This window comes from Psittacula echo (assembly GCF_963264785.1).
Source record: "Psittacula echo genome assembly, chromosome: 1".
NCBI lineage: Eukaryota > Metazoa > Chordata > Aves > Psittaciformes > Psittacidae > Psittacula > Psittacula echo.
This window is the reverse complement of record NC_137735.1, coordinates 53,562,678-53,574,957: the sequence shown is the minus strand read 5'-3', so window position 1 is coordinate 53,574,957 and position 12,280 is coordinate 53,562,678. Positions and strand designations below refer to the sequence as shown.

The following is a 12,280-nucleotide window of genomic DNA, read 5'->3' as shown; positions in this document are numbered from 1 at the left end:
ATTCTTGTGCTGCAAGAACAGTAGTTGTACTCATATTCAAACCTAGAGGGCAGTAAAAGCATTAAAAACACAATCTCAGCTTTTTCCCTCTTCCAGTCAAGTTTCCTCTGTGACTACATAAACCACACAGAAGTTCATATGTGATAATTCTGTTAACTTCTGCATTAATACCTATTTGATGCTATCAATAGTGTCTCTCTCTTTAGAGTTGAATTCTGTTTTCCTGTAGAGAGAGTATTGATAATGATTTGCATCCATGGCAGCATTTGCCATCTATGCGTGCATCTTGGTGTCCTGGGTTCAGCGCTTAAACCATGACACTTGGGGACTGTGTGTGGGGTGTATAGAAAATGAGAACTCAGAAAAAATGAAACCTGATCAGTTCTGGAGGCTGAATATAAAATGGAGAATGGGCATTAGAAAGAGACAGTAATATTAGAAATGAGCAGACTTACATCTCTGTAAGGCCTGTTGATTTGTTTTGGGACAGGCTCAGTATAGATCAAGTCAACGACACATTTTTCACTTCACAAATGCCATGCATGAATGAAGAGGTCACTGTTAAAGGCTGAGTTCTCAACATCCTAGTTGCTATTTAAGTTCAGTCATGCAGCCTGTGTTCATATGGTTGAATGTGAGAAATGAAGTCTGAGCCTGAAATAGCTTGTTTCCAGAAGAGATGCTTTTGTCCTTTCTCAGACTATGTTTGTCTAATACTCTCCTGAGCAAGAACAGTGGACTTGGACTGCTTATGTAAAGGTGTTTGGTTGATGCAAATGTGATGGGAGGGTCAGAACTCATCTGTCCTGGAGTTTCTTTTAATATCGTACCTTTTGCTATGTGCAAGCAAGCTTTTGTTAGAATTTGGAATAAATGATCATTTCTAATCTGTTAGAACCTTTAAACTCTGAAATGTGCTCAATGAAGAAAGGGGGATGGACTTTATCTGGAACTCAGTTTCATATAAATATATAGGAGGATCATAACAATTGAGTGCAATGATTCTTCATATATAGCATCATTAAAATGCAGAAAATGTCATGCTGAATTTCTACAGGATACAACGCAAATAAAAATGAATTGGGACATAGCCATGTGAACCCTAACAGCATGGCTTCAGCTGGCCCGCTGTCACTCTGAAATTGTTCTGCTTCATTTCATTATTTTATTTTTTCTTTAACTACATAGTTCCAGTGAGCACTTACACCTGTCACATCTGACTGGCAGGTCCCAGAGGCAGAGGCGATGTAACACATGATTAACCAGCCTGGCTTTCCAGAAGGATTACGTACTGGAGGGCTCAGCTATTGATGCAGAGTACAAAGGTAACTCTTCGTTCTTACAAGCTGACCTTTTTCACCACTAACTTACTTTTGATTTGCTGTGTCGTATAAGTGCGGAAAGCAGTCTGTTGGATTCCCCCATCACACCTGCGTGATCCTTGGCTTCACACCATTCCACCAATCGTTCCACCAGTTTGACATTTTTGCCCAGCTGTTCGGCTGCTTCTGCTGTATGATGCCGGAGCCAACAACACAACAAAAAAGTTGTCACTTTTTAAAGCAAGGGCTAGAAAAATAAGCTGAAAGTTACTAACTAGAAGGAGTTAGTGGAACCCTACTAGTCTGCACGAACAGTGGGAGAAGTCTAGGTTGAAGTGCAGCTGGTCAGAATGGACACAAAATACAGAAAACTAGTCATAATCCAGTTTTTGAGAACAACTTATCAGCCCAGTTACCCAGGCTTGTGCATTGATTAGGGAAGTCAGAGGTGATGTCACTCCCAGGTGAGCTAGCTCAAAAATGTAAAACTAGGAGGGAGCACTGTGGTTGGTTAGATTTGGTTTTAAGGGCTATGTCACATTAGATTCTTGAGTGAATTTCTATCTCACATCTAATCCTTTGCAAGAACTAGAATGGATCTTTTGGGAAAATCTGCAGGGCTGGGTCGAAAATAAATACTTCTGATTTTATAAATCCTCATCCTGGAACAAGCTGTTCAAGGTGCTTGTTCATTTTGAAATCACAGTTTATCATTTAAGTAGTGCTTTAGTCTGTTCCAGGGAGGTAGGTACAGCCAGGAAATGCAGAAAATGAACAGCAAAACAGGAGTGGTAGCTTGAAACACGCCTCAATACACAGTTGTGAAGTGACAGTGTAGGGGAGTTCTGATGTACAAAAGCAAATAAGCATTTGACACCTATTCCGAGGGTCCCTGGTAGTCAATTCAGGAGTTCTGAAAAAAAAATCAACCCACATTCCTCTCCCTTTCCATATGTATTACAGTTATTCCAAGACTTCAGGAGTAAAATTTTAAAAACCCCTCTGCTTCTCCCTTTTAAGAATCTTGGCAGCATATCACAGACTGAACCAAAGAGAATCACTTAACATAGAGAACAGTTTATTTTTACCTTGTGCATCTATTAACATTCTTAATGTTCCCAGCAGCTTGAATTGAACAGGGGGCATCTCCGATCTGAGAAATTTCAATACAGCTTCTGCAACACCAGCTGATAGCATCTTAGCCTTATTTACAACTGCGTGAATAAAGAACAGGGATTATTTCAAGAGCATTTCTGGAAGATGCAATTTATTTCCAGGGTGGTCTTGAAGCAAGTTTTCAGGCACTGTTTGAAACATAGCTTTGGAACACAGACTTCAGGAACGTGAGTGAGCGCTGACAGTACTCTGTTGTGGAAAGATGTCACAGTTGCTAAGACACAGATGCAAAGTTAAGTGCTTTCTCCTACCATGTGCACCTGATTTTCAGTGTTCAGCCTGAACATAAACTGAAGGTTGGACTTTTCCCTCTTGACCTAGGAAAGGGGTCTTCCAGAGCAGTCTTCAAGTAGAAGCCTAGGCTAGTACTTGCACCCCAAAATGACAAAACTTCTCTGAGTCTCAACAACACTTTTCCATTTCACATAGGCAAAGGAACTAAAGCATCCAATCAGTAAAATAACTTCGCTCCAGTTCCAACATTGTAGCCTGACATGTCTGGAGCCTGTAGTCCTTGTACGGGCCCCTTCTCCCCCTGACTCCTTCATCTATGTTCTCCAGTTTCATACAGCTCTCTGAAATGTATGTAAGGTGCAAACTTGGTCCAATATTGTACTTAGATAAAAGTACTTATTTTGTGGCCAGTGGTGCTTAACAAGCAGTTAATCACTGAGAACTGTTTCTACTTGCTCATTTTTCTGTAACAATATGCATGAAATTTTATGTAGGTCTCTGGCAGACATTCCTGAACAGAGGCTACAGGAAGGCTTGCTAACTGATGGAAGTTAACAAAATTACTCACCTGAGTAAGGTAAGCAAGTGGCATACCACTTCAGCTGTATGGGTTTAGGTATGTATGAATGACTGTTTTTAGAAGCTTATGATTTGTCAAAACTGAAAATACTAAAATAAGGTTAAATGGATGAAAGACTTATTTTTTGGCTTGGCATCAGACAGCATACACAAGTATCAGACTTGCTTTGTTTTTGTGTGCATGTGCTCTGCCTTTAATGCTTGGGTAATCAAAATTTATACAAATTAAGTTATTAAAATTGACAGAATTAGCATTCAGTTCATTGACTACAAATAGTAACTAATTGCAGTGGGCTGGCTATTCTAACAGCATACGTCCTGCTCTAATTTGGGAATTGCTAAAGCCTCAGGAAGTTACAGTGAGATCATAGAATCATAGAATAGTTAGGGCTGGAAAGGACCTTAAGATCATCTAGTTCCAACCCCCCTGCCATGGGCAGGGGCGCCTCACACTAAACCGTGTCACCCAAGGCCTCATCCAGCCAGGCCTTGAACACCGCCAAGGATGGAGCATTCACAACCTCCCTGGGCAACCCATTCCAGTGCCTCACCACCCTCACAGTAAAGAATTTCTTCCTTATATCCAATCTAAACTTCCCCTGTTTAAGTTTGAACCCGTTACCCCTTGTCCTGTCACTACAGTCCCTGATGAATAGTCCCTCTCCAGCATCCTTGTAGGCCCCCTTCAGATACTGGAAGGCTGCTATGAGGTCTCCACGCAGCCTTCCCTTCTCCAGGCTGAACAGCACCAACTTTCTCAGCCTATCTTCATACGGGAGGTGCTCCAGAGTGTTTCAGCAAAGTGGGCACTGCTTTTTGGTGGGACCCTCAGCTGTGAGAGAGATCCCAAATGAAACAACCAACCAACCAAAAAAATGCAGTGCTTTGGACAGGAAGGGCTGAGATACCATATCTGAGGCCTCCTCAGCTCTCTGCCTATTACAAAGCTGCCCGTTCCTTGGTGGGGATAATCCCGTGGGATCAGTGGCAAATGACAGTCAGTAGGCCTGTGATGTATTTAAAACTGCTTGTCACCACTGCAGTGCAAAAGACAAGAAAGCAGTGATGGGCCTGAATGAAAAGCAGCAGCCTGACCTGCCTCTAGACTGCCAGTCAGTTCTCCCACCCTCATCCCCTAGAGTGGTGCAGTGGGAGAACAGAATTTCACCTTCGGGTAAGTAGCAATACAAAGCGAGGCTTACCAGGAATAGCCAGGTTTCTGAGAGCACTCAGTGCGGCGTGCTGCACAGTTACATTTCCGTCCTCCACATGTCTGTCTAGCAGATCCATCAGCTTTTGAACTATGCCATTATCCACCATATGGATGCAGTTTCCATCTGCACAAGAGAAGGCAAGTTACTTGGGAGTGGAAGGTTATTAATAAGATTTTTATACGATCTTTTTAAAAAATAGGAGGATTATTTCCTTGCTCCTTTTAAGATTTCATTTTTGAGGATCTGACCACCATCATCAATGGCAGTTGCAGTGCTCATGACAAATTTAGATGAGTGATATAAGGAATGCTGAAGAAGGCAGAAATCCCCTGTACCTCTCTGCAAATGTGAAACAGTATTTTTAATGTAGGCTTGGTGCTTTTCAGGATTGTAAAATATAAAACTACTGATGTTGCTGTATGGCTCAATATCATCTTTTTACCATGACACCCAGTTTTCGTTTGTAGCTGTACAGACAGAGAATGCTAGAAGGGCACAGATAAATTTACATAAGCTATTATGGCATATTCTTACCATTTCTGGCAAAATTTGCAATAGCCAATGCTCCTGCAAGCTGTAGCTGATGGCTGTTGGAAGGAATCCACGAAAGTACTCTTTGGAATACGCTGCCTTTTCCTCCTTCAAATAACTTTTGCATGGATTCATCTGGGGTAAAAAGCATAGACAGTCAGCAAGCCAAAGTGTCTGTTAGGGAAAATGATTTTCTTTATTTTTGTGAAACTCTGCTGGCTTCACTACAATTGATTCAGTCCTGCAGTGGGATAGAAGACAAAATCTGACCTATTAAATGTTAACTGGCAGGGAGCAGGTAGAAAATTAATAAATAGTAAAATTCAGCAGCCAAATGGTATTCCAAGTATCTGCTGTTGCTTTGCAGAAGATAGCGACACAGCAAACTCACCTCCAAGCAATAATAAAACCATAAGATCAGAAGCTGTTTTAAGCTCTGCAACGTCATCCTCTTTGTCACTGTCCACAGTCTTCTGGACAATCTCAAGTAGGCACTCCACCAAGCCAGCTTCAACCAGCTGCAGTTTAATGACATCTGAAGAACAGCATGGATAATGGGCTCAGAATCATGATTTTAAATACATCTACTGTACATATACACAGGACAGATCGTGAAATGAAGCAGTGATGTCAATGGTGGCACTGACAGATTGTGTAGATAAAACTGTGACTAATTTAAGTTCTCAGGGCCAACTGCTGCCATTATTCATCTACCAGGCATTCCCCAGCTCTGGACCACCTTTAGAGCACCACTGTACACCGCACAGAGCCGCTCTTCCTCTCTCAAAAATGAGGATATTTCTCTACAGCAAACTTCTGTCATCTCAGTCATCATGCAGCAGACTCGTAAGGACTGTGCTGTGTTTGGCCTTTCCAAAGACTTTAGACTGTGTGGCAGAACAAAGTTAGGGTTTCTTACTCTATTTCACATACAGAAGAGCTACTGACTTCACTGAGACATGCATCCAGAACTTCTGGATGAAATCTAAGCAAGTAATCACCCATTTTGTTTAGCTGAGCCAAGATTTCTGCCATTTGTTGGAAAGGCTTCAGGAGGAGTACTGTAAGGCCAAATCCAAAAGGCTGGGTTGTGAGACAAACTAATTTCTTAGTCATTATTTGCAACAAGGCTCAACAGATAAGGTGATAAACATGTTTTTTAGGTGGTGACACAGGACTTGGGAGCAATATTTTTTGTGTTATTTCTACAATCTTTAACAGACATTTTCCTGCAAACTTGAAGCTAGCAATCTCCTTTACACGCCTAACCTCCCTTTCTGTTAAGTGGGAATGTCAGGTTGTTTGATGCTGTGTTATGTCCTTTAGTTATGTGGAAGTGATTCTGGTGGGGTTTGCATGCTGATTTTTAGAAAGCAGAGCCACAAATCTCTGCAGAAATATGCAAACAAATGGGTTTCTCTTAGCTTTCTGCATGGAATTGTGTTTCAACAATGAAGAGTTTAACTAACTTCAAATATTTTCAAAGGCCAAAGCTTGTTGGATGTGCGAAAGTATTTAATCTCTGGTGAAGGATGTGTCTGACTCTCAATTTCCTGTTATCACAAGGCTTTTTGCCTGAGTGAAATTCATTGTTCCTCTAAGAGCGCCTGACCTTCCCATGAACTTGTTAAGGAATGCAAAATAACCAGCTGAGATTTTTTAAATAAGCACTTTCGCACTGAGGTGCTTTAAAAAATAGAGTTCCCTTAGTTACAGAACACCAGGTTGCAGATGTTCTGTGATTTGAAATATAAATTGCTACAGCAGTGTGCTTCAACAACATCAAAACTCAACCCTCAAAAAACCCCAACCACCAAAATCCAGATTCTGTAAGTACTTCATTTAGGTGGTTTTGCTTCTTGACCTATTGCTTATTATCTATAATCAAAAGCACCTAGACAGTACCCGCACAGTGAGCTCGTTAAAGTATGCCTTGAATCTAGGGTGGAAAAGTTTGGCTGAATACCTCTGATGTTCAAGCTCCTGAGTTATGTTCAGCAGCAGTAAACTTATCAAATTGTATAGCAATTACAAAACACAGTCTAGGAAAAATTAAGCATTTGAACTGAAATGTGTCAAACTTGCAAAAGGTTCAACTCAATTCAGTGTCAGTCTCCAAGGCTGGAACTATTTCTGAGCAACTTGCTAGTTATGATATAAAAAATGAGTATGTTTTGGCAAAATGTGCATTTTTAGAACTGAAAAAACGAAACCTGTTTTCATATACCACTTAAAATAAATTTTAGACTGAAGTAAAAATTTGTCTTGATTTATACTATGTAGACCAGACCCAGACAGAGTGTATGCGTACAACAGAGTAGGATGAATCCTAAATCTTTGGAGTTTACAATCCTAATAATTTATTACATTCAAACACACTTTAATGCTGAGGTGGTTAAAACAAGATTATAGAGCCATCAAATACTGTGATGTCTTCCATACCCAGAACTGCTTCCCACTTCAGTCCTGCTCCACCTGTTAACTCATTTCTGTTTCCATTAAGGGCAGACGGAAGATTATGCAAACCACCCAGAATTCCTTGGGGAGGCACATCCTGGAGGGGTGACTGGGCACATACCACTTTCTGCTCCAGCTTCAGCAATGAATGAAACTCAAGTCTCCTGGGGCTACCGTAATTTATGTCACCAAACACCCATATTAAATTCATATGATTTCTCAATGAACAGTGAGGGAAGAGTGCTGAGCTCTTAGCTCTGCAATTAACGTGCCCCCTGCAAAAATAATGTCCATGGGTAACTGAGCTGCCAGTGGCTCAATGATCCCAGGAAATGATGCAATGACTGATGTCCTGGTGCTATAACAGACTATGAACACTTGAGCCAGTGTCTGGCAAACAAGTGTTGTAAAGCCCTCTAAAAAGTGGCTTTTGATATTCTCACTGCAGGTTCAGGGAAATAAAATATAATCTACAGAGTGAATCAGAGGTGGCTGATTGTTATTGACAGGAGGCAAGAACAATTTGCTGGCTCCTGTCACATGCTCAGACAATTAAGACCTATTCACTTTGTATAAAAATATCATCAAAAGGATCAGCTGTTGTGGCTTCTGGACAAGGCAGCCAGTTACTCTGCATTTAGTCCCTGAAAAAGACACCACTATACCAAATTATATATAAGAGAATGAATAAAAAATAGTGCAAGGAAAAAGAAAAATCCAATTCTCACCATTTTCTGCCAGGGGAGCCAAAACTTCAAAAATCATCTCTCTTTTATCATGCTCTATTTGCTTCTTGAACAGCTTAACAAGCTCTTCAGCAATGTTTGTGTAGGCAAACTGCTCTTTACTTGACTCTGTGAAGCAAAAGTAAAAAACCAGTATCAAGTAAACAAACCACATCAAAAGGAAGGACTCATTTTGTTCTCTTTGTTATCAGGTTTATTCAGTAAGATGACTAATAGTGCTCTTCACAGACAAGAACAATAGACTTGGGCTTGTCATTAAATGAAAAGAAAAACGTCTAGCACTTCAGTTAAACGCACTGACCTGAACTGATGATAATCAAGGCTTTTAAAAGTACATAAATATATGGTCAATGCTGTTGGGGCTGTTTCTGCCCAACAGCATGTAAAGGTAGCTATAGAAACAGGAAAATTACAAAAGTACATATATAGTCCTTAACTGCCCTCAGTTTAACAGGAAAACTAGCAGATTCTGTACTGCATTTTTTTGGGAGAGAGGAAGAGTCATACTGAACACTTTAACATTTACATGGTTTCACGATGGTGACACTTCCTTTGAAATCTGTGCATGGCTGTTGCAGGGTCATTTCATGCTAAACAGATAGCACAAAGCAGCTTTACAGATGGGCTAGCTTAATACTAGGAGGTCAGCCAGTAGATAACAGTTCTTCATATGTGAATTCAACAAAAGCATCTCTTGTTCCATTGCCTGTATCTTATTCCTCCTCATTGGCAGTATTACAGGGGATGCAGGTGGTAGGGCTGGTGTTCTGCATTCTTCAGTTGCCACCTCCTGAGAGCCATCTGTAGTTAGAAAACCTTCCAGCACCTTTGCTACTGCTCTAATGAGTGGCTTGGGATTATTTTAATGTAGAAGTGACTCAAAGGACTGGGGAAAAGCATAAAGTGCAGACCTAGATCCTTTTGTGCACATCCCATTATTGTTTTCTCTCAATATGAAGACTACATAGCATATTATAAGTGGATTTTTGACCTTTCCAGTGTATTTAAAAGCAGAACCATCACTGTATTTATTGGGCTCTTGCCCTGCTTTGACACAGAATAAGTTTCATATAATGCTTCTCAAGGGATCTGTGCAATGCAGGTGTCTCGTAAGTGATGAAAAATGACAACCTTGGAAAAAAAATCCCTGAAGTTACAAGGCAAAAATAAAATATTACAGTTATGATGTGATTGACTAAGCTATTGCTCAAGGGAGATTAAAGTATTACAGGCTAAATTAATTTTGTGCCAATCTTAAAGAACAAGCATCTTTATCTGTGTATGGGAACAGGAAGGCAAGCAGCTGCCACTAAGCTTCTTTCCCATGGTTCTTATTACCCAACTGGATAGAGCTGGATCTTTCTAAACAGGGAAAGGAAATACAGTTCTCAGTAAAGATTGCATTTATTATATTTAATATCCTTACAGCTTTAGTTGCATTTAAGCACTAGAATTTCCAGTATACAACTCATTGTATTTTCTGCTGTGCAAACACAATACATAGTGCCCATCTTGAAAATCTTTCATCTATTAATTTCTTTAGTGCTTTTTTGATGGCTCTTTCTGCTGTAGATTTGTTAAGAAGACTCGCCTGCTATAAGTAAAGGTACTATGCATGTGATCAGACTGCACTGTAGAATGTTATATTCTTTGGCCTTGAAATCTATTAATTTAGGACAACTGTGAGTAACTTTAATTGTGAGTAACTTGGCTACCAAATAGTACAAACTCACAGATAAATTTTTTGTGTTTTGAGCTGCTGAATTGTCTTTGAAATACAGGATGTTATCATAACTGCTATATTACTGTACTCCAGTGCAAAAAAAACCCCTTATATAACTAAAATTTCATAGAATTGTTTAGCAAAAGAACAGCAGTGTACAACACAAGTGATGATAAAACACAGGCCCTAACAACCTGTTGGTTTACACTTGGTGGAATTCCAATGAAAACTAATCCACTTGCAAAGACATTGGATCAAAGCAAGACCACAAACTTCAATTTAAATGAAGCTGTAACTAAACTTGCTAAAAATAACATCTACAGCTTAGTAGTAGTATTCATGGCTTATACATGCAAATATTTAGACTGGAACATGCTAAAACTCTACATCTAAAACAATATTGTACAGGCAGATTTATGAACCATGCCTGTCTCAGTTTCATTCAGTGATTTCCAGGAGCCAAATTTAATCTTGATAAAACTTCTTGGAGCTACACTGGGATACATTATTTATATTATTAATAAATAATTCACAGTAAGTAGCAGTGCTCAGGAAGTACTGTTTAGATGATTTAAAATGTGCTTAGTTGCACATAAGGTTGCTCTAAGTACCCAAATAAATTCCAGTTTCGGGGGGGGGGGGGATACAACTATAGATTTTGAGACAATAAGCAGAAACTGTTTGCTTTACATTTTGAATTCACAAAAAGCATCAGTGCAAGGCTTTTATTAGTCTTAATATTTAACTTTATGAAAACTGGATATAAATTTGAGATTAATATTATGGACTTACCAAGTTCTGCTAAATTGCCAAATGCAACAAGGCACATCTCTGTCAGAGCTGCATTTTGGCAATGAATACCCAACAATTTCACTAATGTAGGAATAACACCCATATTGATAAGCTGTGACTGCAGGGTATCTACATAAAAAGAAAATACAACAGTGAGTTAGCATTTCTGTTCGTAGTACTATTCTTTAAACCAAAAAAGCATTTTTCACACAATGCAACTTCTAGGCTAAGCAGCATTACAATGTCTGTCTCCTCTGCTATTCTACACTAGAATTTGGTCCAGACTTGAGCTATAATTTCCCCTGTCCCTGGCAATGGATGTGTTCCCAGAAATATTTCCTCCTAATCTGGTCATAGGGTATAGTGAATTATGCAACTATTGATAATTTTTTGGTTATCAGGTTGGGTTTCATTCTGAGCTCACTGAGACTAGCTGACTGAAATCAAACAAAACTATGTCAGTGAAATAATTATTTGAGAGCTTGCTCCTATATACTGTTTTCCCTTAAAGATCAAAACTGGAAAATTAAAATTAGAATGAATATAAACTGGCACTGAAATAAACATGAGAAGTTTTATAAACACAGGAAGTCACAATGTAGATTATGAGGAGCTTGAGAAAAAAGGAAGTTTAATAAGGACAAAAAATGGAAGGTTTAAGGAAAGTCTTTAGAAGCCATTCTGATAATTTCTTGCATAGGATGAAAGTTTATAGTATTTACAAGTAAGAAAGTTATTGCTCCTAGATGTCTGCAAATAGAAAGATGCTTTGATGGTTAGGCAGAGACATGATTGTTTTAAAAGATTATTTATAATGATATTTTCTCTTACACATTTTACCTATAACAGCAAAGAAGAAAAACATTGTTTCACAGTTGAATAGCATGAAGCAGACATGAACACACCAGATGTTGTTTAGTAATTTCCCTAAGCATCTTTCTTCCTTTGTTTCTAAGTACTTTAACTATGTTTAAAAGTTACAGACTTCAATGAAGGACCCAAAGCTCAGTGAATTCAAGAGAACTGAATTACTTCATTTAGCTTTGGGTCAAGGCCTACAGGGGAATTTAGTATTAGTTTTAAAGGAATTCATTCTGAGCAACTGAAATCAGGTGGAGTTTTTGTATTTCTGGAATCAGAGCCATAAAAGTTGCAAATTTTACAGGGAGATAAAAACATTTTACATCTTAAGTCCAGCAAATTTAGTATCATCTCATGCTCTTGGAAAACTCTTTGCCTTCAAGATTCTGCCAAGTGTGTTTTGAAATTTTCATATCATAAAAATCATGAAAAGATTCTGGAATGTTTAGTTCATTTATATTCACTGTTAAATACTTTAGTAATGATGATCAGTTTGGTACACTGAATAAGTAAATGGCATGGTTACTACAGGTTACCAGGGATAAGCAGGAATCCTTATAGCTTCACATCGTTAATAAAACTGTGTTACTTACCAGTAACTGAATTTCCTTTTTTTTGGGGGGAGGGGTTACCTCTTCCACAGAT

General features: G+C 39.1%; 1 protein-coding gene across 1 annotated transcript in view; it reads right to left on the bottom strand.

Annotated features, from left to right (window-relative positions):
- RAP1GDS1 (Rap1 GTPase-GDP dissociation stimulator 1) overlaps positions 1-12,280 on the bottom strand; it is a gene marked incomplete at both ends in the record, with an annotated part of 94,044 nt that overhangs the window by 7,496 nt on the left and 74,268 nt on the right. Inside the window, 7 exon segments of the mRNA XM_080636154.1 lie at positions 1,372-1,511; positions 2,411-2,536; positions 4,514-4,648; positions 5,060-5,191; positions 5,448-5,591; positions 8,242-8,367; positions 10,775-10,903. Of these exon segments, the coding sequence (XP_080492280.1) occupies positions 1,372-1,511; positions 2,411-2,536; positions 4,514-4,648; positions 5,060-5,191; positions 5,448-5,591; positions 8,242-8,367; positions 10,775-10,903 (932 nt within the window).